The sequence below is a fragment of the Amphibalanus amphitrite genome, unplaced genomic scaffold (assembly GCF_019059575.1).
Source record: "Amphibalanus amphitrite isolate SeventyFive unplaced genomic scaffold, NRLGWU_Aamphi_draft 001384F_arrow, whole genome shotgun sequence".
Classification (NCBI taxonomy): Eukaryota; Metazoa; Arthropoda; class Thecostraca; order Balanomorpha; family Balanidae; genus Amphibalanus; species Amphibalanus amphitrite.
In genome coordinates, this window is record NW_024882877.1 from 150,998 (window position 1) to 177,203 (window position 26,206).

At 51.4% G+C, this 26,206-nt stretch overlaps 1 protein-coding gene across 1 annotated transcript in view; it reads right to left on the bottom strand.

The window, feature by feature from the left end:
* The window catches only part of LOC122372672 (protein furry-like), a gene marked incomplete at its 5' end in the record, with an annotated part of 38,969 nt that extends 13,075 nt beyond the window's left edge, over positions 1–25,894 (bottom strand). Inside the window, 10 exons of the mRNA XM_043350185.1 lie at positions 6,409–6,636; positions 6,940–7,081; positions 9,014–9,132; positions 9,704–9,832; positions 18,071–18,250; positions 18,640–18,714; positions 20,133–20,317; positions 21,510–21,678; positions 22,015–22,155; positions 25,727–25,894. Of these exons, the coding sequence (XP_043206120.1) occupies positions 6,409–6,636; positions 6,940–7,081; positions 9,014–9,132; positions 9,704–9,832; positions 18,071–18,250; positions 18,640–18,714; positions 20,133–20,317; positions 21,510–21,678; positions 22,015–22,155; positions 25,727–25,894 (1,536 nt within the window). The remainder of the gene's footprint in view (positions 1–6,408; positions 6,637–6,939; positions 7,082–9,013; positions 9,133–9,703; positions 9,833–18,070; positions 18,251–18,639; positions 18,715–20,132; positions 20,318–21,509; positions 21,679–22,014; positions 22,156–25,726) is intronic.
* Between the last annotated feature and the right edge of the window lie 312 nt (positions 25,895–26,206).

Below are 26,206 nucleotides of genomic sequence, written 5' to 3' on the forward strand. Positions count from 1 at the left end.
TCGGCACCAGCAGCAGACGGAGGAACACCAGGCGACAGCACGCAGCCGGAGCCGGACTGGCCAGGGCGGCCCGACACGACTCTTCGTGAAGACCGGAAGGGCAGCTCTCCGGCAGACACAGGGATGCAGGGCTGCTCCATGGCGTGGTCCCGTGGTGGGACTTTCACCAAGGATTTGACTCGTAACCGGACGTGACGTGAACATTGTTTATCGTGCCTAAATAGCTCACCATTGAGCTGGTTAAGTGCTGGTAGGCGAGTTTTCACTTTTTCATTTGAAGGCTTCGGATTCTTAATGTTCAGGAACAAATTGTATGATTACGGGTGCAAATGTGTGTGTCGTTTTGAATGTCTGTGTGTAACGCGTATGTATTTTTGTGTAGCTTCAGGTCTCTAGGTTCGTCCAGGACAGCAGGTAATCAGAAATCAAGTGTTTTAGGGAAAGGTGCCCAGACCAATGTCCTTTCTTTCGTCAAGTTCCTTGATCCTTCACCTTTGTACAGATTCAGCCACCGTCAATCTTACCGAGCAGCCAGCTTCATCCAGCAGCCAGCACAATGTGGGAACCAGCGCCGTCGACAGGCTACCGAAGCGCAGCAGCAAGCATCATCCAGCTGCCAGCGTTGCAAGACCACTGGCCTGTCGTGCCCCTCGGCGAATCAACATCCCTTAGTCGCGGGGGCGCGACTAAAAAAAAGAGGCCAATAAAATGTAACGCTGACGCGCTACATTTTAAACGAGTATTTCCAAAATTCTCTCATGGCGACGACGGCGTGTGCACCGGGGTTTGGGCGCCGGCGCTGGCGTCACCGCACCGCCGCGCCGGCAAACAGCCCCCGGGCCACGCCGGACCAAAAGGGTACGGCCGGGGCGAGAGGGGACCCGGCCGTCAAAACAACCCGGGCGCAGAGGCGGAGGAAGGAGGAGAAGGAGGAGACCACGCGAAAACCAGGACGAACACCGGTACCTGAGGACGCCTCTGTCAGCCATGAGGCAGCTGCACTGGGGAGAACGAGGCCAGGGGGAGAGAAGAGGACAGTTGGGAGTCAGAGTCTAGCTGGAGAGTTGACCATCGACGGCAGGAGGCCGGCCGGGCCGGACGGCCCGTGTGGCCGGACGGCCCTGCAATACAGGAGGAGAGAGAAGAGAACAGTCAGGGTTGAGGATTCAGCAGAGACGGGCCAAGGCGTCGGCTGGGCCCGGGCGGCCCTAACCGGCCGCACGGCCCGTCGGCCGGACGGCGCTACAGCACAGTTCTACCCGGGGACGAGTCAGAACAGCGGCTAGAGGAGGACCGAGCGGCGACAGCAGGACCCGATGGCCGGCAACCTTGAGTCACCAACAGCTTCAGCAGCCAACATCAGCCGGCTAGCTGCAACCTCACCATCAGATCAAGGTTTGGACAGGATCTGGTCGGGCGCTGGGCTGCTAACCTTTCTGTCCCTTTGCCCAGTTCCGACCCACTGATGTTTCTCTAAAAAAAAAGGTTCCTTCTAATAATTGGTCTGGGCACAGTTAGGGGATTTATTTAGGATGTTTAAAATGTCAAACAAAAAGGGGGGGGGTATTCAACGGAAGCTGCGCTATCTGCTGTCTGATTCTGTAAATTGTCGACCACAATAACTTCCATAAATGCTTATAATTGGGTAGCCACTAGCCATGTTTGGATATTGTAAATCATGAAGGAAAGGTTGGTAATTTAATCGGCGAAACTCTGGCTTTTCGCGCTGAACATATCTTTTAACGACAAGCTGTCCTAGTTATCGCGTAGGAATTACATTTTTTAACGTTGAATCTGTCTGGTTCCTTTAATTGTAAATACATAGCGTAGTAAAATGTAAACACATTTTTGATGAGGATGCGGTGATGACGGATCAATATGACGGGAAACCCAGGAATGTCACGGGGAAGCCGCGAGTACGACAGCGAAACACGGATCTGACACTGCATATTTAGGTGGTATATCTTTGCACTGTTTTATTAAATGCTTCTTCATCGAGAAACATTTGTTAGGAATTTAAGGTTTCCACCAGTTTTGGTAAGCATTTACGACGATATTCAGTAGGAAATTTTCAGCATTTGGTCGAGCTATTCCCGATAATGTAACTGAGAGCGAAACCAATTCATCGGCTTTTTGTACGCATGAGATCTTTGTTTATTTCTTATCCTTAGCAATCGACCATAGAATTGGGCACGCAGGCTGATAAACTCATTATTTTGTCCTTGAAGGGTTGCTTAATAATTAAACGCGCCAAAGTGTGATTATTCTCCGCTTCCGAAAGCAAAAATGCCTTTTTTTCTTTATATTCACGTCAACTGCTATTGTCCATTTATGTAGAAATAACTAGAATTAAATGAAATGGAAACGACTCTTGTCTGTTACAATGATCTTCTCTCACAGGAGTATAAATGTTAAATTATTTACTTCGGCTAGCGTGCATCTAATATTCATTGTGTTGCTGTTCTTGCATACGATTTTAATTATCTTTTCATGCCACGAACGATTATGACGTATGACTTAATTAGGTAACTGATAGCAATTGCGATCACCAACAGCCGACAAAGGATAGTGCTTCTCACTGACAAGTAATGAGCTCCAGCGCCCCAGTGACCGTCTCTCGCTCGGCGGCCGCGCTGCCGGTCCCATGTTTTCACGGCCAGCCGCCGCGCCGATTCACCCCTCGGAATGCGTAGTGGGGGAAGGACACGCAGGGGGGAGGGGACGCTCCGGCCAGACTGCGGCGCACAGTCGCCGGCCGGCCCGCTCGGCGCGGGGGCGCCCGCAAATGGCGGCCGGCGCGGTGTGAAAGGAGTGCGGGCCGCTGGACACCGAGCCGGATTGATGACGTCACCACCCTGACTACGGGTGGATTCATGTGGGATACAGAGTAGCGAAACAGGTTCCGATGTAGCATTTAATGTACGATGAACACGTTGAAAACAATATCATTTTGAGGTCGGTTAGCTCGCTCTAGTATCGTAATAACTCAATTTCATTAAATGTCATGGGTAATTAGTACGAATATGTTTGATCAAGATTAAAGTGAATTAAGCTCGGTTGGAAATTTGAATAATTATATTATCCTTTAAAATTGTTAGCAGTCGATTAGATACGTTTGTTGTTCCAAATAAAAACGGCGAGTGATAAACCGGTCGGTCGCGACAATCAATCGGCATGAAGCACTATTGGTTTATGATCTGTTGGCTGTTGGTCTCCTCTCTCTCTCTCTCTCTATCTCTCTCTCTCTCTCTCTCTCTCTCTCTCTCTCTCTCTCTCTCTCTCTCTCTCTCTCTCTCTCTCTCTCTCTCTGTCTCTCTCTCTCTCTGACTCTCTCTCTCTCCCTCTCTCTCTCTCTCTGACTCTCTCTCTCTCTCCCTCCCTCTCTCTCTCTCCCTCTCTCTCTCTCTCTCTCTCTCTCTCTCTCTCTCTCTCTCTCCCGCGCTTCTCAGCACCGATAACAACGAGCGATCGGTGGAAGATATTTATAGCAACCAAGCGGAGGTGCGCCCATGAACTGGGGTCAGCGGACAGTGTCGCGGGCCGGTGGACAGTCTCGGAGGCCGCCGGCAGCGGCCGGACCTGGCTCGCTAATGGTTCGCTGGTACCCCTCGCGCCGTCAACAAAGGGGAGAGACGGGGTCGGGCTGATTCCGGCTCCGAGTGAGCGGCGGTAGGTCGGAATTGGATTAATATGAATACTGCGCATGCTACACCGACGCTACCGTGCGGCAATTTATGGTGGAAAGTGGATGACGTCACACGAGAAGGTGATATCCGGATGGGAGAGAGCGACAGAGTGAATTGAAAGGCTAGTTTAAAATTAATTATTTAGCGTTAATATGTACAACGATACGTGTTCGATGGTGAATATTAAATGGAAATTAAATCTTGTTTATTAACCAATTCGCACCAATGCATTTTAAATTTTCATTATATTTCGTACTCGTGGTCAAATGCTAGCTTGATTTCAGTCTGTAAGCCGTAAGGATAATGGGACTTCACATTTTCCCAATGAGACTAGAATACCCGACTTTGACTCAGACAGCGAGGCCGTAAGTCTATGCATGTCGCTCCCCTGTGAGTGATATGCCTGCCAACGCGACTCTCGCACTTACTTGAGGTATTGGGAAACAGGGTACGGGTTGCAGTTGCCTACTGAGAATTTTCATGGGAGTTGAAATGAAACATTGTTAACTAAAATATTTGCCTTATTTTGTTGGGTTACCTTATTTGAAGTCGGTCGTGCTAATTGTGGGTTTCTGATTGAATGACGGGCTGGTGAGATAATTGCCCTTATTATCAGTTTGTTCCTTGAAGGCGTACACGGTTCTAGCGAATGTCCAAGCGGAAGGGATGAGAAGCCAATGAAAGGGGAGGGAAAATATACAATCGAAAAATGGATTTCCTGAATGATGATCAATAGGGATCGACCCCACTAAATGTTAGGCCTCGATTGAGTTAGCCCTGGGTGGTGATAAGGTCACGCGAGCCGTCGCTTGGGATGTGTACCGGCGGGTTGGTCGCCGCGAAAGGATGGTGTTTCTAGGATTGACAGCCTCGGAGGCTGGGCAGATTTTAGGCCGCCGGGTTGGCCCGAAACCCCTGAACTATGGCTGGAGCGAGATGCGGCTATTAGTATCACGGACGGACCTTAGTTACCCAGCCCGGTTTCAAAACGATAGGTAGGTCCGCTATCGGTCCCTCAATTGATCGGCGCAGGACGTCAGTTGAAGAACGACGTAGATAGTTTCGGAGGTGTTTAGGACCCCGGGCGTCTTAGCGAGGGAATCGTATGCCGCCGGAAGAGTAATGCCCCGCGAAGGAACGAATAGTGCCGCAAGACGGGGGTGAACCTTAGATACCGAGCATTCGGTCGGGTGATCGCAGTCAGACGGTGTTGGCCACCCGCAGTCAGCCGAGTAGCTCCGGCCATGCTTTGGTTCTTTCGAATAGGCCTGTGACGACAGCTTAACTACTAGCCACGGATAGATAGGGCTCTGGGCACCTATGTGCAGGTAGTCGATGATGTGTGCCGAGTGGATGTCCCCGAGTGGACCTGCGTGCGTGGGGGGACGCGTGTCGTCCCTGTAAGTTAGCCGACGAAGGCTACCCCATTTAGATCGCCGGGTTGGCCCGAAAACCCTGAACTATGGCTGGTGCGAGATGCGGCCATTAGTATCACGGACGGACCTTAGTTACCCAGCCCGGTATCAAAATTTAAATAAGTCCCCCGTGGAAACCCGGACTAAGGAGTCTCCTGCGAGCCCTGGTCTCGGGGCTGCGGGCCGGAGACATTTATTTTTTTGTGTGCAGGCATTGGGCATGGTCACTATAAGATGCGTAACTCAAGGGTCGAGTGCCGAAGCAGGAGGCGGTTTGTATCTCCTATTCGTGTATTATGAGTGTAACGAAGTTTTCGCCTGATTTACGGAGCATAGTGAAGGAACAAACCTTACGAAATTAAAACAATGACCCATTTGAAATCCATTGTATGCACTGATACGTAAACGGAAGTTCCTGTCTTCAAACTGTTTTTTTTTTATAATTACGCGTATAGTTTGATTAGTCTGAACCTGGGTACCACTGGGGGATTGTAGGAAAACGGGGGAGGAACAGGTTTGCCACCTGAAATATTTTTACGATGCATGGAAGAATGAATGAGTGGCCGTGTGAATGAAGAACTAATGGTGAGAGCGTGAATGAGTTATATCCAGTGGGAGGAGGCACCCTCAACTCAGGGGATAACTTAAGAACAATAGACGCACAATTGTGAGATTTCGCTGGAACATTGATTGATAGACATTTTTGAGATTTCGTTAGAATATAACAGAGGGAGCGTAGGCAGAGAGAAACATCAGGCAACCTTTTAATATCCCACCGTGAATGCCCACCAACCCTGTGACCCATGCCGCTGTACTGTGTGTAGCAGTCTATGTGCCCGCCAGTGAATGACCAGCCTCGCACACACACTGATCAGTAGCCCGACACCCCGCTACACACCTTTATAAATCTGCCTACATACTCCAAAGGTTATTGCATCCAAGGTCGGCGTTACTGACCACTCGGATATACCTTTTCAACGATGAAAGGTTACAAAGCCAGCCTGGCAGTGCAGGCTGGTCACGCCAAATACGACCGGCTTGGGTCAGGAGAACCTTTCGCGTGGGTCGATGTGAGTTCACCTGACCTCAGTCAATATTAAATTCCTGGAGGCACTGAACCTAGTGATACGATTTTTCGCATTCGCTAAAAATTCGATGATAAACTGTTAATTTAATGCACATCTTGAATGGCAAATTCCCCGGCTGCGGTAATTCTGGGCTATCTAGGTATATAATTCTTCAACGGTGGGAAAGCTAATTAAATATCCCATCCTCTCTCCCTTTCTCTCTCTCTCCCTCCCTCTCACCTGGAGCGCCTCACAGAGCGGCCTGGCCACCTGTACGATGACCAGCTGATGTCTACAGTCGTCCAGCGCTGCCGCCAGCGAGCGACGCATGTCGGCCAGCAGTTTACAGAGCTGCAGCAGGGCGGACGAGGCGGCGGAGGGCGGCGCCCCCTCGGCCATCAGAGCGGCCACCTGCTGCTGCCACTGCTCCTCGGCGTCCGTGGGAGCCGCGCCGCCGCCAGACGCCTCCTGGCACAGCGGGAGGAGGGTCAGTGGGGAGGGCGAAAGTATCACCATGAGGTAGCTGCATGGTCATAACAGCTACAAGCCTTCTTAGGACAAAAAAGGTATAAGATAAAAATAAAAAACCTTACACGAGGTTAGTATACGTCTAAATTTTAATGCCACTCTTGAGCGATTAGTGTCTAAGGTAAGCCTCACGAACAACGGGATCGAGACACGTATTCACGATAAGAAAAACGTGAAGTGTTAGTGAGAGCGAAAAGTCTGAGATCGAATAGCGATGAGGCTCAGCTCCCAGCGGCCACTCACGGCGAACGCATCCAGTAGGTGTCCGAGACTTGGCGAGGCGTTACAGGGCGTCAGGTCGGCCGTGTTCTCGTGGCTGCTGACGTGGCTGCCCGTTCCGGACGACTCAGACGACTCTGAGGCGCGCCGCTCCCGGGATAGACGGCTGCGGGGGAGAGGTATGTATATATGTGATGACTTGAGGTACACTCAACTATGGTAAATCGTCGCGATAGTTTGAGAACCGTGAGCTCCCACTAAATCGGATCAATTGATATCATAGTTAGCGGAGGTCAATCACACGCCCAAGCATGGCTTCGTGGCAGCGCAGCAAGCGCACTCTTCTGAAGTACCTTCCACAATAACGAGCGGCAAGCCGTATTTGCATTCGTATATGAAACACACATTCTACTCACTACTTTTCCCAGATCAGCGCGCGCGCACGTCAGCAGAAAACCCACTACTAACAAACATTAGCATTCACCAGCCGTCGTCACAACTCCCACGGTGAGTAACCCTGCCAGAATGAATGAAACCAGACCCAGTCATTCCCATCCACCAGACAATAGCATCATCAGACCGCGCGTCACCGCCCCAGCCTTTTGTACAGTGAGGTAATTATGGGTAGCCCGCTCGGAGAACCGACCTACGCGCAATGGAGCAGGACTGACGCGACCGTCCACGCACCTTGTTACGCTGTTCGATGTACCCACTCGTAACGGGGGATACACCGGACGTCTGACCCGCGCCGTCATTCAGAAAGATACACTAACTACCCAACCCGCGCCCCTATTCAAAAGATACACATCCCGTTATTCGACCCCGTCCGCCATCTCCTCACAGCGCTGAACGAATGGCACTGACGTGGAGCCGTCAACAGGCCGGATCAGCACGGAAAATCCAGACCCAGTGTGATTCTATCGGCTGTACCGGAGTTAACAAGCCGGGTTTTGGTAATCAGAGCAGCGCAGGCGATTGAAAGGACGTATACCTGTGCAAAACAGAGTGAATAGGAGGCGGCCGCATTCCACGAATCTAACTAGTGTCATGCTTTGCCGTGAACACTGGTTCAAATAGAGCCAAACCGGCCATCCCGTGAGACTTCTCAAAGCTAATTGGATGAAGCGCTTCATTTGTGCTAACTGTGGTTCTGTGTCGCCAGACAGTCTGGTCGGATCCCGGATCTCATGACCTTGTGGCCAGACTGCCAGCCAAAAGCTGTTCAGTGTTCATCCCAACACAGCCCACCAATGGCGCAGTGGGGTGCTCTGAAAACGGAGCAATTAGTGCATGCGTCACCGCACCACTTGATGGCTGTATTCACACAACGAATACGTCAGAGCAAAACTTGAAAAGGCACTGTTAGGCTGGGTGCAAGAACACGACTCGAATGGACAAGCGGTATATTTTGAGACAGATCTCATTTCTTGCGATGCACATACGTTACATGTTTTGGATGTAGTCTGAACTGATAGCCTTCTCTGAGCAAGGCTTGTGATGCAAGACCTGAATCAACCCAGAACGAGGTGCGCACAAGCTTCTTTAATTATATTTGGACAGCACTACGCACATGTTCCTCGATAAACATAACTGAGCGGAGGGCATGCATCGGTCGAGTGCAAATGTCATCTTCAGTACCATTTAACGGAGTTGATTCAATGAGTTTCGCTAAGTCAGGGTTATCCAGAGTGGTAAATACTAGAGCTATTACGTAAGGAGTACGGAATCGTGTTGTAAGTAGCACTGACGTCACAGTCGCAACGTGACCTACAGTTGAGACGGAGTCACTGCTCGACGGAAACACTCGAAGCTGAATCACTCTCATATACTCCCGAGGCCGAGAAGGAACATACAGTGCGCTTAATAACCAGGTACTGTGCGTCTGCGCTTTGTCAATAAACATAGCATAAAACGAGACAATCAAAGTGCTCGACATTTCAACGTAGCGTTCAAAACACCAATCAAAAGCGATCATGTGAGTAAGAAGAACGACGTCTATCTTAGTGCGACTTAGTTTTTGCAGCTGCAAAAGAAGTTGATTCCACTTTATGTAAGCCTTGGGCTCTCCCTCTCTCCCTCCCCCTCTCTCTCCACTCACCCGTCGCCAGCGAAGATGGCGGCTCCGGCGGCCGATGACGTCGACTCGAACGAGGCGCCGTCATCGAGCGGTGACACGCTGCCGCCGTCGTCATCGGAAGACTCATCATGTAGCGTCGTCTGCGACGGGGAAACGGTCATCGTTACCGACACAGCAACAGCGGCAGGCGGACATCGGACAGCGCCATCAGAATGGGATCCGCGCGGCGCCCATCACAGAATCACAGTCGACTGAGCGGGGCAGCCCGCAGTTCTGAATACCAAACACCCAATCTATGACCACGCCTCCAGTTCGGGCCGCTGCAGTGTCACACAGCTGTGACTCCAAACGTACCACTCGCACCTCACGCCTCGTCGCTCACGTTTATTCCAATGCTCTAAAGTCTTTCATCCCCATCAGCATGCCAGTTTCGTCGTGTCTCATGAGCCTGCACCCATTTCACAGTCCAGTCACCTTGTCGGTATTGCAGCGTTTCACCCCAGTACCGTCCTACCCCCTATCCATCCCTAGTCCTATACTATCAGCCCCGCAACCTCCCATCTCCCGCACCTTCTCACCTCCCTCTGCCGACGCTCTCAGCTCACACCTTCTCACCTCCCTCTGCCGACCCTCTCAGCTCACACCTTCTCACCTCCCTCTGCCGACCCTCTCAGCTCACACTTTCTCACCTCCCTCTGCCGACGCTCTCACCTTATCAGCACTATGGTGAGTCGGTGAGAGCAGGGAGGAGTCGGTCGGCGGCGCCGCCGACTCGTCCGCCTCCAGGTTGGTCAGCGACCGCCGGCGCACGCCCCAGTTGAAGTTGTCCAGACTCTCACCCTGAAACGGACAGGGGGCGGATCAGGCCAGCGGTCACGGCTGGGTCACAGTATCAGAATGTGTAGTTTGGGCCACAGTCACTCTCTGACGTAGAGGTCACGATATGGTTCATGATAGAGGATAGGGTGTAGGGTATGGAGAAGAGGTTATAGATTACGGTATGGAGATTGGTTTCTGGGTAGGAAAGATTTTGAACTAAGATCATGATAGGGAATGAAGAGGTCAGGGAAGAACGCTAAAATGTCAAGACAGGCAAAGCAAGTAACCAGACCACAGCTAGGGTTGTGAGGCAGTATTGACCCGCGCCACGGCAGGGACGACCTCCGTGGCCACCTCCGGGCCCCCGCCGGGTCACGGCGCTAGCTGAGCCGTGCAGCTGAGGCGGGGTAAAGGCGCGCTCCCCTGCGTCACTGATGACGTCTAAATGAGCCAGCGGTCTGACTCTGACAGAACCACTCGGCACGGACCAGTCGGAAGCGGGCTGTGACGCCAACCGTGACCAAAATAACGCTGCGCCGGCCTCCAGTAACGCTCCATTACCGCCCATTTACCAATTGGGTTTCTAATTAGCACTGTGGACTGAGTGTGGGGTACTGGTGCGCGGTTGAATTGCCAACATTCACGATCAAACGATTTTGGCCGCTTTGATCAAACCACAACATAGGACATTGGAAGGCTGTATAGTGTATACCTGTATGTTCCATCGAACAACGAGACATGACACTCGAGCAATGTTTGATGTTAAAATAGAGTAGTTCATAGTGCTATTACGCAAGCACTAATAAGTATTCTTGTAAAAGGCCGGAAGCCATTAAGCTTCCATGAAACACCACAAACTGTGAGAGGATGTCAACAATAATAGACAGATGATAAAACCAGTAAAACGCCTTTTGGGGCGACTAACGGAGCGAGCGAGAGGGTGAGTCTTGCACGTGCGAAATTTCGAGGGCGTACCTCCAGCTGACTTGTGCACGGCACCCTACTAACTGGTCTCTAGCGATGTTCCAAATTTGAGCACAGTCGGCCCAGCCGTTCTCGAGATCTGGAAGCGGCACCCTGCACGTGCGCACGTGCAAAATGGGTCCCAACTGACTTGTGCACGGCACCCTACTAACCGGTCCCTAACCATGTACCAAATTTGAGCGCCATCGGTCCAGCCGTTCTCGAGATCTGGAAACGACCCCTGCACGTGCGCACGTGCAGCAGCACCCCAACTCTGGCACATGGATATGCAGTGCCTAGTGGGTGCCTACCTACATGCCAACTTTCAGCGCAATCGGCCGAGTAGTTACCGAGATATTGCAACAATTACAAAAGTGACACCTCTTCGTTTTGCACGTGGCACGTGCATAAGGGGTCACCCACATGCATCGGGAATAGTCCAGTACTTGGTAGAAGGAATGAAGCTACCCTACAAAAATTACCGCGTGTAAATCGATCGAGTGGTTGCTGAGATATAAGCGTCGCAAAAGCGTGACCACGGCCGGCCGGCCGGCCGGCCGCTCATACTCAGAAATTTCCGTTAATCTAAGGAAAGACCAGTATAACGCCTTTTGGGGCGACTAACGGAGCGAGCGAGAGGGTGGGCCTTGCACGTGCGAAATTGCGAGGGGTTACCTCCAGCTGACTTGTGCACGGCACCCTACTAACCGGTCTCTAGCGATGTGCCAAATTTGAGCACAATCGGCCCGGCCGTTCTCGAGATCTGGTAGCGGCACCCTGCACGTGCGCACGTGCAAAATGGGTCCCAACTGACTTGTGCACGGCACCCTACTAACTGGTCCCTAACCGTGTACCAAATTTGAGCGCAATCGGTCCAGCCGTTCTCGAGATCTGGAAACGACCCCTGCACGTGCGCACGTGCAGCAGCACCCCAACTCTGGCACATGTATATGCAGTGCCTAGTGGGTGCCTACCTACATGCCAACTTTCAGCGCAATCGGCCAAGTAGTTACCGAGATATTGCAACAATAACAAAACTGACACCTCTTCGTTTTGCACGTGGCACGTGCATAAGGGGTCACCCACATGCATCGGGAATAGTCCAATACTTGGTAGAAGGAATGAAGCTACCCTACAAAAATTACCGCGTGTAAATCGGTCAAGTGGTTGCTGAGATATAAGCCTCGCAAAAGCGTGACCACGGCCGGCCGGCCGGCCGGCCGGCCGGCCGGCCGCTCATACTCAGAAATTTCCGTTAATCTAAGGAAAGACTACGCTCGCTTCGCTCGCTCCGTAACTACGCTCGCTTCGCTCGCTCCGTAATCACCGGTCTAACTCAGCGGATGACACAAGGTATGGCGTTAACGATCACACCGCGTTTATAGGCGCTGTTATTGCGTCACTGATGAATGGGGACTAATACTTGGGACTGATAAAGTATCTGAAGCCAGATTTTCACGTGCACTCGCGCCGAACACCGAACACCTTGTGACGGATTGTCACCCACCGCGCTTCTCTCATTTCCGGTCTAAATTTCTGGGCAGGTAGAGGCTCAGGTATCCATACATTCCTAATCCGACAAACAATAGTTTACAGTCACCGGTCGGAGCCGTGCGCAATGCGTTACCAATGGACAGCTATTGGAGTTAGTGCCTCTCGGATGTCACTCAGCGATGGGGGAGGCGTCAGAGAGGGGGGGGGGGTACACTCGGGGGCAGATTGATGTTCTACAACTCTTTATCCGCCGGCTTCCTTATTCTTTATGGCTCAGCATTGGCAGTGCAGCCGCCTGGTACCGGTAGACTGTGCCGCTTCACTTACTTGTCAAGCGGCACAGCCTACCCACCCGTATGACACCGGTCTGGGTCGGTGGCTGGAAGGTGATGTGGGCCGCCTGTGACGTCAGCGCAGCGGTGAGGGCCGAGCCCGGAGGCATGGCTCGGGTCGGCGCGGCGCGGCGGCTGGCGAGGGCTGGGGAGTGAGGTGGGGTGGGAGCACGGACATCGCGCGGCTGAGCGAGTGTAGTTAACTTTCGCGTCTCAAGGCGCCAATTATTCTACCTAACAATTGTGCTAAAGCAGTTGTTAAAATGTTCTATCCCCAAGACAGCGCCTATCATCATACTTGCAATGCACATTACGACACACTTAAGCGTGGCAATGGGACAGCCGATAGAACTTATGTCACTCGTGCATCGAGGTGCGGAGCTATATTTTGTATAACATATTAGTATTAAGGCCTTGATTGAGCAGATTGGTGTCTATTGTTTCGCACGGCAATCGTCCAGAGACGTGGGAACTGGGGGTTATGAGTAGTGCCGCAGCCAACGCCCCAACTTAAAGCGATTATTACTGTTGCTCTAATATGTGGTGGTCGCAGCCCCAATAGCAAACCCTTTCAACTAGGAGCCAAAAAGTCGGCTACTCAGGGGGGTTCGAACCGGGCTTCTCCCACCGGCCAATTCACGACACGAGCGTTCATCCACCGAGCTACCGAGAATGGTCCTCGTATACACAAAACAAAATGACATTCACCCGCTGACCGCCAATGACAGGATCGTGACATTTGATCGCGTTTGACCGCGGCGGGTGGTCGCTGGTTTCGGCAGCTCAGTGGATACACGCTAGCAATAGCGTCGTAGGGTGACGGGTTGGAGAAACCCGGTTCGAACCGTCCCAGGTGCGCGACTTATTTGTTCCTAGTTGGAACGGTTTGCTATTGGTGGCTGCGACTTCACATTAGAGGAACAGTAAGAGTTGCTTAAAGGGACCCTCCCACCTTAACATTAGTTTTGAGTCGAGATAGCCAAGTTTGCGGCCAGGCTCAGAAACCACCATTTATCCTGGTCGCAACCCCCACAGCTTTATGGTGTTCAATAAATTTCTTCCCTTTACTTGCAGGGTGGGACCAGCGTGGTCCCTATCTCTTAACCATTACGGGAATCTGATGACGTCATCAGGCTTTCGAACGTCCGTTAAATGTTTGACTAAAACGTTTTGTAGCACGCGGTGGTATATGCTGCTTTGCGCGCAACAAATGCCGCACTTTCAAAGAAAGTCGCTAGGAACAGCGGAGATCCCAAAAAGTAAACAAAAGTAAAAGTCTAATATCTTGAAAACCGGTGAATATTTTTCGATGAAATTTGGTAGATATTCGTTTTTGCTCTTTCTGAACCGAGCGACATCAATTTCATGCCAATTCATTAACTTTTTTGAAGGTGGGAGGGTCCCTAACCCGCGCGGGGCTGGGGGGGGGGGTAAATTTTACCCCCCCCCTCGCGAATTTTTGCGATATCTCAAAAACGGCGGCCAAACTTTCAGTACCTTTTCTTACATCAATTTGACACGTTCCCTGAAAATTTGAGCAAAATCCGTCGGAAAATTTTTGAGAAATTGACGTTTTAGTGACGTCATGTTCGCCATTTTCGCCTCAAAAACGGCAAAAGTTCAAACGCCGCTAACATCTTCATTTTTAAAGGAATCAAGACGTAACAAAAAAGGTTATACGTAATTTTACTGTGTCTATCAAATGGCTATCTCGGTTTTTTGAAAATTTTGGATTTTGGCCTAATTTTTTTCAAAAAACTGACTTTTGGGAAAATCATTATAAAATCCAAAATTTTGAGTCTATCGAAAAAACCGGAATATATGTCAGAGAAGTGGTCTATGTGCACCTACATACCAAATTTTAGAAGAATCGGTTCAAAAATGTGGGAGTTATTCAAAATTTTATGACGTCACGACACACATATTTTTTGAAAAATGACTTTTTTGGAAGTTCTAGACCTCGTACGGAAACAAAAATAGCACCATTCGATTCGCCGTGAAAAACTGCATCAGATAGACACCTTTTTAGGCCTTAACAACCAACTTCAAAATTTGACCTCACTTGACCTGACCTTGACCTGACCTCGACCTGAAATTCATCCAGAGGTGGTCCATATCACTTATTGAGTGTGCCTATTGAATTCTATGAGTAAAATGACCCATAAAACATGTGTCGCACATGCCCTTTTCTATATTTTGTTTTTTGGTGACCTGACCTGACCTGACCTGACCTTGACCTTGACCTCTGAATGATATTGTATGCAGCGAATATTGTCTTGGTAGCCTAAGAACACGTTTTGGGCGATCAGTCTCAGTCCATGACTCCATTCTTCGGCAACTACGGTGCAAGGCCGATACTGTAGAAACTTGCAATTTGTACCCTTGACCTGACCTTGACCTTGACCTCAAACTTTAAATTAAGTACATGTTTTTAGTAGTTCGTGATGAGAGCTTTCGATTGGCGTTTGAATTTTCCAAATCGGACCATTAGTTCGGGAGATAACAGGGGGGGGTAAAATTTACCCCCCCCCCAGCCCCGCGCGTTCGGCTGGAGACCCCAGCCTCGCGCGGGTTAAAGTTGGGACGCCGCGCTATCCAAAAACACCAGTTCCCACGTCTCTGGACGATTGCTGTGCGAAATAATAGACACCAATGAGCTCAATCAAGGCCTTAATTAATACTTATCTGTTATAAACAATGTAGCTCCGCAACTCGATGCACGTGTGATATAAATTCTATCGGCTGTCCCAATGCCACGTTTAAGTGTGTCGTAATGTGCATGGCAAGTATGATGATAGGCGCTGTCTTGGGGATAGGACATTTTAACAACTGCTTTAGCACAATTGTTAGGTAGAATAATTGGCGCCTTGAGACGCGAAAGTTAACTACACTCGCTCAGCCGCGCGATGTCCGTGCTCCCACCCCACCTCACTCCCCAGCCCCCGCCAGCCGCCGCGCCGCGCCGACCCGAGCCATGCCTCCGGGCTCGGCCCTCACCGCTGCGCTGACGTCACAGGCGGCCCACATCGCCTTCCAGCCACCGACCCAGACCGGTGGCATACGGTGTGGGTAGGCTGTGCCGCTTGACAAGTAAGTGAAGCGGCACAGTCTACCGGTACCAGGCGGCTGCTGCCAAAGCTGAGCCATAGGAACCCGGTGGATAAAGAGTTGTAGAACATCAATCTGCCCCCGAGTGTACCAGTAGGGACTCTGATATCGTCCGACATACTACGACGCATTGCCCCCATTTCAGCCGGTCGAATGAGGCGGCACACTCACAGGGACACGCCGGCTGAATTCAGAGTCGGGTAGGTGGGGGGACTATGCGTGAGGGGGGGGGGGGGGGTGATGAATGTGGGAGGGACGGGTAGGCGGTGGGGTGCGCTAATGAGCGTTCTAAATGGGCGGCCGAGTGAGGTTATTACTGCTGAGCAGCTGGTAACAGGGTGACGTTGACCCGGGGTCACTGTGCCAATATAACGGTCACACATCCCCGAGCGGTCATTGTCTCAATATGACGGCCACTCACTCGACAAACGAATGGCGAGCCGTCAACCCGCCACTCTGGCGGGCCATTATAACAGTATGGCACGTGACGGGTGGGGGAGGGGGAACAATGTAAGATATGATATTTAAAATGTTTTGGCCGTGGTAAGCTGAAGTTGACGATTGGTGGTACAAGATCGATCGAGGTTGATAACATCTTACACGATATTATGTAATACGAATAACAATTGCAGTTCACTTGAGGCGCACGTGATAAAAAGTCAGAACGTTTATGGTTGGTGGGGCAGAAAAGGCAGTGTTCAGCCTCCGGGTTATCATAAGGGAAATTATGCAGCTGACTTAACTCTTACATCAGATCACACATAAATCATTTCAAGCAGCCGGCAATATTCCCCAGCAACCGGCAGTTTCGTTACCCAGTTTTATCTGGCCATTTTTACACACTATTACCATATACCTAAAGGAAAAAGTAAAGCTTATGCAACGCTAAAAAGCTTCCCCATATCAACGCCGGATATACATTTGGCAAGCTTTTAGGCTCTTGAATAGACGATGAAGCCTCCCACTCAGCTACAAGAAAAGGTTCCATATGGGAGAACGAGTATAAAAAAGGAGTACAAGCTATTGTAATTGTGTACCGACAGGCTTCTTCGAAACGTTTATAAGAGCCAGGCTGCTTCAATCCAGTATTTTTTTCTCAATGTCAAGACGGAAGTGAAATCCATCAGCCACTGTAGGCGGTGCATTCTCCGGAGGCAGTCTCAACGGTCCGTGAATGACATATTTCAGACTGCTTCCGCTCTTCTGCCGGTGAATAGACTATATGGCCCGCCACGGCCCCCACCAGTATTGACGAACGGGGCTCCTCGCATAAAAGGAGCGGCGCTTTTATAGGTAATACCTGTTCACTTCTGATGAGCGTCCATAGGAGACCCACCGTGTCAGCTCAGCTCGGGACCACCAGCTGCCTTCCTCACTACTCCCCAAACGTGTCACACAAAACATCCCGTCCTTTCTCAACCAGTCACGGAAAACCTCCCTCGCTCCACCGATCACCCAGCTGTCTCCATCTCTCTCTATCCGGCGATATGGCCCACTAAAGCGGGCGGCGCCCCTCGACCGCCGGCAGACCGGCCTCGTTAAGCTCGGCAGCTCGGCGGCCCGATTGGCACTCCATCTCAGCCTACCACATGTCTCCGTTAACGGTCAATCAGCGCCTAATGGCTCATCTAAATGCCGCCGTCAGCCCGCCGGTGGCTCACCGCCCGCCTGAAGCCGGCCCATTATCCAGAGGCGGCACATGGCTTCAGCAGCGCACCGAGAGAGCGGCATTTAACCGCCACGCCGGAACCGGCCGCTCAGGCCCGCCGCTCCCCGCAACATTGACAGCGGACTCATTGGAGCCTGTAGCAATACCCAGCGACACAATAGCAGATGCTAAATGCGGCGCGGGTCTTAGGCAGTCATTGGGTTGAATAGCATTGAGCAGATGACCTGCACCCACGCTCGTCCCGTCGGCCGCCCGCGCACCGGCACGAACATGCCTCCATTTAGCGGCTCCAGTCGCAGCAGCCCACACACAGACCGCTGTCGGTCTCAGTGAACAACAGACATCGCGGCACCAGGGTCGGTGCTAATTTAGGCTTCACACGTTTTCCAAACTTAGAGGGACTCCGAACCGACTCACTCACCCACTAACCCATCCTAAAAAAACTTCCACTTGCTTCCGGAATAAACCACAACTCATAGTAGGCTCCATGACTCCTCTGCCAACTCATCGCCGACTCAAGTTGATTCTCCAAAGACTACGTACAATTCCCGACTCGCGAGCAACTAAGGCAGCCTGACTTAATGCTTCAGCCCTCATCTCATGAATCTCGAAATACAGAGATCTAGATCCAGAGATCTAGATCTAGATCCAGAGATCTAAATCCAGAGACTCGGATCCGACTCTAGGACTCACCTCCTGACTCTCGAGCTCATACTCGAGGAAGTCGAACTCGCGGATGACTCCGAACTGCTGCGCCTCGTGGTCGTCCAGTGACTCTGCCGACTCGTGCGGCGGCACTCCGGACACCTCCTCCGTGGAGGAAGCCATCGACGACTGGCGCTCCAGCATGTCCGACGTCTGGCTGAAGATCACCTAAGGGAGCGGACGGGCGCGGTCAGGTCAGGTCAGGTCAACGGTAAACTTGTCGACAGTGTAAACTTATGGGTCATTCAGTCGACAAGGTCATGCCATGGGAAAACAAAACATTAAAACCGCATTACACAAATATCACGAAAATCGGATACGGGTCGAAAATCGAATCGGATCGGATCGAAAACCGTCGAAAACACTGAACGTTCTGTAGTTAATTGAATAAATGATATTCATTACAAACGCAGGGAGGGATAAGCTTTGAAATGTAAAATATCGTAGATTCAGTACAAAGATGGATAAAAATGACTTCCCAACTCCAATATACATCTGTACATCCGTCCTTCCCGATATTCGTCCGTCCCTTCCCGCGGTCCCCGTTCACCACTCACCGAGGGGCTTTTTGGCAGTCCGACGCGGGTACCGCAGCTGATGAGAAGGTTCAGCAGGCGGTCCCGAGTCCGGCTCTGTGGGGACGGTAGACAGTTACAGTAACACTCACGGGGTCACAATGAGTTGACAGTCAGCCACAGTCGGTAACAATCACTGAGCCAGAATCAGATGACAGTCAGTAACACTACCTAGTCAAAATATCAGTCAGTCACAGAGGGTAAAGGTAGAGAGCGGAAGGAGACTGTGAAGGGACCGCGACTAGTACGGGCGGGACATAAATCGAAACCAGTGGCGCTGGATGCTAGAAGGGTGGTTCGAGTTCACCACAGCGCGATTTGAGCGCGATTCGCTTCAGAGTGAGTTACCTGAGTTTCATTTTCATAACACTGGCAATAACCGCACACCACGCAGCCGGTTTTTACCTGCGTAGTATGTCACCGTGCGTAGTATGTAATTCAGCGAGGATATTTCGAAGAATGGAGAGAAAAGAAGAAATGAAATGATAACGAGGCTGTCCAGTGTCCGCGGCCTAACATGGATCGTTTGATGTCAGGATAACTGTTCTGTACTTAATGACTGGGCGGGCAAAGGAAGAATAAAAAGTGTCCGCCGTAAGCAGGGCGTACCGTGAAACGAGGTACACGGACAGTACATTTCCCATCCGAGTGCCCAGGTAATGGCCAATTTGCCGAAGGCTGCTCAACAAGCAAGTGGTGCAACGTGCTTTCTAAGGAAGAATAAAAGGGAAAGAGCTGAAGAAAAAGATCAAAATAAATAATTGTTGACCACCATAGGCTCCAGACGTGTGAAATCGACTTGTTAGTTCTTGTGCAGTCTTGTAACGAGACATCGAGAGTCGTACAGAACACTGGTCTTACGAGTACACCCCGGATCTGACCCTACCGACTCAATAGCAAACGATAAGGCTTGTGTATCGAAATACCCAATGACGACGAAGGCCCGTCTACGCCTTCAGCTCTTTCATTTACTTCTACCACCATTCTCCCACGGACCTCCTATCTCCATGAACCAGAGCCATTGCCGCCTCCACCCCCGTGCCCTGCATCCAAAAGCCAGTGAAATGTCCTTCCCATGTTTCCCGGTACCCTGCACTTGTTTGCTTGTTACAGTCATGACTAACTATCTATACATGGCGTGAACATTTATTATGAACGCAAATACATCTAATCTAACTACTATCGCTTTACCTTGCGAAGCCTTCCCCTAAAGGGAGAAAACCAAGCTGCAGGTTAACACTGTTGGCCAATGGTGTTTCTATACACTGGTCTATAATTATTCTACCAACATCAACATCTAATAATTATTCATCGCCTTCCTCCCAACCTACCTTTGAGAGCCATAGTCGCTTCCAGCCCTACCTGTGACGCCAGGACGGCTTCCAACCCTACCTGTGAGAGCCAGGGTCACTTCCAGCCCTACCAGGGCTGCTTACAGTCTTACCTGTGAGAGCCAGGGTCGCCTCCCACCCTACCTGTGAGAGCCAGGGCCGCTTCCAGCCGCCGCTGGCGACGTCAGCCAGCGATGTGGAGACTGAGCGGCGCGGGGAGGCGCCCTCGCCGCTCTCCTCCTTCTGCAGGGCGTCACAGGCCGGCTTCACCACCCGGCGACCGATGATGGGCGTCTGGGACACGTCGAACGTAAACTCCATCGTCCGACCTGACCAGAGGGGAGGGATGTTACACAAGGCCGTGAAGGAAGGGCAAAAACAGCTCAAGTGCTGAGGTGATCGGACAGGGACAGTAGGGACGGAATGGGACAGCCAAGATTGAGGAACGAAGACCGGGCAGAGACGACGGACAGAGACGAGGCGCCGGACATCCAGAATGGGAGACGTGTGTCGCAGTGCTGGGGAGATTGTTTGAGATAGAGCTGGGATATGGAGGGCGGTTTGGAAGATTGATACAAATTTCAGGGATCGGTCGGCAGAGGGGAAGTACCGGGGAAAGATGAAGCGGCGCAGACTTGGAGACATACCCCTTACCCAATAGTCACATCGACGGAAACATATAATCAGATGTAGCTAATTATATAATTCCTCTGATTCATGGTTCGTCACACAGGCAGATGCCACAATAAGAGGAAGAGCTGAAAGACATCAGGGACCTACCCTGGGGACTAACTATATCTGCACTAGCGTGCGATCGATGTCCCAACAGTGACAATCCCCTCACACCGAGGACACGGAGCCAACACACACTAATTAGCCAGTTACCAGGGGCTTCAGGGCGTGTCGCCACCTGCTCGCTATGCATGCATTAACATGTCATCCAGCCGGGAGTGTCCACGCTCTCGTTCGGCCTCCATTATCGCACGGCTAAAACAGACCAACTAAGCCCCGCGCGGTGCGCGTCGAGACGCCGCGCCGCTCGGTCTCGGGTTGGGCCGGTGATATTGTCTGGGATGGGACAGCGGGCTCTGGGCCGCCCGGCGCCGCGATTTATCGGGTGTCCCGGCGGCCCGGTTTTGCGGCCATCGGTCGCAGCTGGTCGACACAGTAACCGCTCACCGGCAGGCCGGAAAGTCGGCAAAACGATCCGCGGGACAGAAGTGTAACCAAGGGGAGAGAACCGCCGCGGTCGGATGGCAAACTCAAACGTCTGAATTGGGAGCGAGTACGGTGGGAGGACTTGAACTAAAGATTGCTGTATCAATCCATGTAGAAAGCGTCACCGTTACACGCGGAAATAACGCACAATAACGAACACATCATACTCGGCGTAAAATAATCCACCACAAACACCGATCAGCTGCAGCATATGCGTTAAGACAGTAACATTCTTCTGTTAGTCAACACACTCGCGAGACCTCCCCCAAAGCGACATGGCATGCTCCCACAGCTCCAACCTACCTGGCAGCTCCTTTTTGGCCCCGACCTCGGCCTCGACGAACGACACGTGTATGCCGGAGGTGTCGGTCTGCTGAGCTGAGCCGCTGCTCGGAGCCGCCGCCAGGCTGGAGCTCTGCGCCACGGCCAGTTTGAGGATACGCAGCGCCTCGCGCCAGTGCTGTCCCTGACCCTGGCGAGGGGACGGGAACACCGTGATCAGACTGGACGGTCAGATGCTTCACCAGAGCATGGCACGGGCGAGCGAACATATACCTAAACGTGAATATCGAGACATTGATGTAACAGTTTAAAGGGTTCCTGGTTGCATTAGTCAATGGTCATCGACGTCCAAACTCGTTGCATGACGTCCGTTTATCCATCTGTTTAGTAAAGTTGCGGTAAATGTTCAGCCATGTCATCACTTACAATTCAGGTCAGATATGACGGCCAACCAAACTGGCACATTTTCCGGTAATCATCCACCTCTGTTCTACATTGACTAAATCAGACCATATCCAGCCCCCACCTGCGCGTATCTGGCCACGGCTCTCAGCAGGTCGGCGTTGATGGGATGGCTGGCCGCCTGTCCGAGGTCCATGTAGAGCAGCAGGCAGTGTAGCACGTTCAGGACCGGCTGCTGAACAAACGGCGGACCCTTCTCCAGTACCTGACGGAAGTCACGTCAGAGGTCAAACCACCGGCAGAGGTCAAAGATTACCGCTCAAGAGAATTAATTGGAAATTATATGGCAAAAGTTGGTGGTAAGGTGGAGGCGATGGAAGATCAACAGAACATTCTCAAACCCGTCATACACCACTAGGGAAACTCTTCATTGACTTTTACGGGTGAATCCATAGACGATGCATAGGTTAGTGAGGGCAGTGAGCACGTATAATTGATTGCCAACCCAACAGTGAAATATTCTAGCAACCATAACTTTGCGCTTGGCAACTGCGGAAGTGATCTTTGAACGCTGAAAGAGTTATCAAAGATACACCAAAACGTCGGCAGGAAGTAACGACTCTGCCAGAGCCAAATGCCGCTTAAAGTTCAAAGCATCTCAGAGTTACAAAGAGAAACCATAGCTTTTTGCCTGTCCCATAGCTCAGTTGGTAGAGCGCTGGACTCCCGGTAGTGAGAGCCCGGGTTCAAGTCGCTCCGGCGCTCGATATTTGAAACTCCTGACGGGGATGGTCTGCGGTTGGTGGGAGCAGCCGCAGCCAGTTGAAGTCAGTTGAGTGGGATAGGCCGTGTCCGGCTTTGAAGGGCACGTTAAACTTTGGCATCTAAAATCTAAATTCTCCCGTTACCCGGCATTGCGCGATCGGACGGTAGGGGTCAGGGTCTACGCAACAAGCTCTGCTTAGCGTAGGCTTCGGCTCTGTCAATCCGTCCATTCAAACATTCGAGCTAAATTTATAAAAAAAAAAGAAACGGACACAAAGTGAGCCGAAATCAATTTCCGCACAAACGCCCAGCCTCCGTTTCAGGGAAACTGTATCGATGGTGCACAACAAATTAGTCAATGCTGTCAACGTGCAACAGCTTATTTAACTTGCAAACGCACACTGATATGGTGGTAACTGGTAGCCATATGATACTACGAGTATGTATTGGACATTTTTTTTTCGTTGAAGGCATTTTTACGGCGACCTTTTCAAAAAACAGCTTCATATAATACGGAAGTTCTTTTCACGCACATAAGCACAGCACGCACGCAAACGCACTCCCTCCCCTCTCACAAAAACATACAAACCTACACGCTCACACCCACACCTATACCCGGGAACAGTCCCGTCCCATCTTGACACGCACCGTGGCGTGTGTAAAGTATCCGCGCGCCGGGCACTGACGCTCTGCTCTCCGGCCAAGTGGCAGAGCCGGTCCGCGATTATTGTCTGTCCACTCATCACTGAGAGGGAGGCGGTCATACGCAGCGCCCGGGGGCCGCCCTCCGATCACCGGGAGCCGATATATTACCACTTGGGGACGGCGAGGGCCAGTCATATTCGCCCGATATTCTCTGGTGATGCAGGCTGTCGATGTGCGCATCACCCCCGAGACGGAGGGTGTGTGCTGAGCGGCTAACCTATACAAATCGTCCCAATGGTCCTACATGGCGCAACGCGCTTGTCTCGAGTACTAGGCGATGCAGTGAGATTGTCTGTTTGGGGATCTCCATTGAGTGGCTAATAAAGAGTCAAACGATAAGACACCCCTAATAAACCACCGATTGAAAATAATAATAAACCTTACTTTATGATAATAATTTACCAAATTGATTCTCAATGCCATTGGTAAATGTAAGCTATCGGATTACCTCTGAGCATTACGTAAGGCTTTGCCGGAACCTACCCTGTTCTTTTATTTGCCCTTCAATTTTCAACTGAACCACTAGTCCATGGACTGTTGTAGTTGAGATACGTCAGTCAACCAGTCCAGTGCGACAGCTCGGACGTCTGAAGCGGTTATAACCGGACCTCCCGGCCGGAACTTTCCACCGGCAGTTGACGCACATCCGGCGGCGCCTGATGCCGTCTGCTCCGTCTCATTACAGTGACGGCTGAGGAGGGCCATTACCCTGCCAGTGACGGGCCGCGCCGCCAGCATTGACCGTCATGAGCGCGCCGCGGGGGTAGTCGCAGTCAGACTCGGCACCTATGGGCCAGGAACTGACTGATGAAAGGCACCCGCCGCCGCGCCGCCGCTCCCCTGACTGCCAGTGGACGGCGGACGCCGCAGGCAATCACCTGAAGGTGACACTAGAAGGATGTTGACCGGAACCGTCATCGGAAACTGCCGCCATCCGTCGTCAGAAACTACTTTCCACCAACGGGCAGCATTCGCGAGCCGCATGTGCGGCCGGTTCCCCGCTGTGCGTCGCCGTTCACCTATCGCAGCCAGCCCCCCGGCCGTGTAATGAGACTGTCAGGAGACGCAGCAAACGGGCACCCGCTGGTGAGGTGACGTTCGGGTTTTTATTTTCAGACGATTTTCTTCTCTCGTCGGACCGCTGAGCGAGCCGATTTTTAGGGCAGTGCTAGACAACATGTCAGTCAAGGAGAAAACATGGCATGATTGAAGCAACAAAGTGGAAAACATGCAATGAATAATAATGAAACAGTTTACGTTAATGCCGATTGAAAAATATGACGATCTATTGATTTTAAGTTACAGGTTCTAAAAACGATGAAACGCCCCTGATGATATAAAAGTGATACGCCCATGCAGGGATACAGATGAATGGTGAATTTCATTGAAAATACTCCTCTGCGTTTCAATAAAAAACTTTCCGCTCCATATTGAGCATGACCGTGATGAGAGCACGAGCCTATCTATAGACGCACATTGTAGCCTGTCCTTTACGGTTGTTTGGCTTTCTCCGAGACTGATTGGAGGGACGGTGAATGGGAATACACTCCTTTCACTGTCCTGTCAAGATGAGGCAGTTGGTTGTGATTACCTCCTTTGACAATCGCAGCTCTCGCCATCCGCCAGGGAGCGGTCCCTGGCGATGACTGCTGGGCGTGTTTGAATACAAAAGCTTTGACGACGACGGTCGCTAACACCACACATTTGCTGAAAAGCGCTAGTCGACAGCAGTACTAGACGGCCATTGCCCTCTTCCGCAGAAGTCCCTCACTTTCCGGACTCTCATAAAACACACACAACCGGTAGGCATCCCGAGAAAAGCTGCCAAGTGCTAACTGAACTCACAACACGCCTGGGTGAAGTCGTTAGCCGGAAGTTACGGTTACACAAGGTGACGGCTGTCTGAGCTGGTCACTGAGTGGTGTGTATGTCATAGTGTGTCAGTGTCGGTAACCCCTCGCACGGTGTCGAAGGAGAGGCCAGTGGTCACGGTGTCAATGACACCGGCGGATTCGCCGCTGGTAACGGCGTCTGACACAACTTGTGTCTCCGTGTAAAAGTGTACCCAGGCTAGCAACTGAGCTCCGGTCGGGGTGGGGCTAGAGAAAAACGGTACTCCAGGCACTAACCATACACTCGTCATTTGATACAAAACTAAGCTGAGGAGACGAGCATCCCATAGCACTCATCACATCACATCTATCCGGCCACATGAGCAAGTAAATGCGCATTAGAACATAAATTTACATTGACTATTGACCGCTCGTCAGTTTGTAATAAACAAGTTTCTCTTTGCTCATGTGTTTACCTGCGGTAATTCGCTGTTAACTCTATCCCTCGTAAGCCCCTCACTCTCCTGCACTCACCTCAACCAGGAAGGTGATGACGGTGATACTGAGATGGGTATACGTGTCCATCAGATACTTGACCACACACTTGGTCCACTGGAAGCTCTCTTTGCTGAACGTGCGCCGAGAGTAGAGCGTCATCACCGTGGCCAGGTTGTCCAGCTTCTTACTCTTCTCCATACACACCTGCAAACACGGGATCAGAGGTTAGCTGGCCGCACCAAAACGTCATATATCTACTAAGATTAAGTCCCTCCAAGTTTGACATCATCATTCTCAGTGGCTCCAAGGAGAGGGCGTCCTCGGAAGGAATGCATTAACCCGCGCCCCGCTGAGCTATTCAGCCATACGCGCCCTGCTGGGGGGGGGGGGGGGGCAGATTCTGCCCCCCCCCCCTGTCTAACTTCCGAACCGATGGTCGTAGAAAGACGGGGAAAACGGTAATCGAAAGCTCTCAACAAGGCGGATCTTAAGAGCCCATTTTTTTTGTTTTGCTTA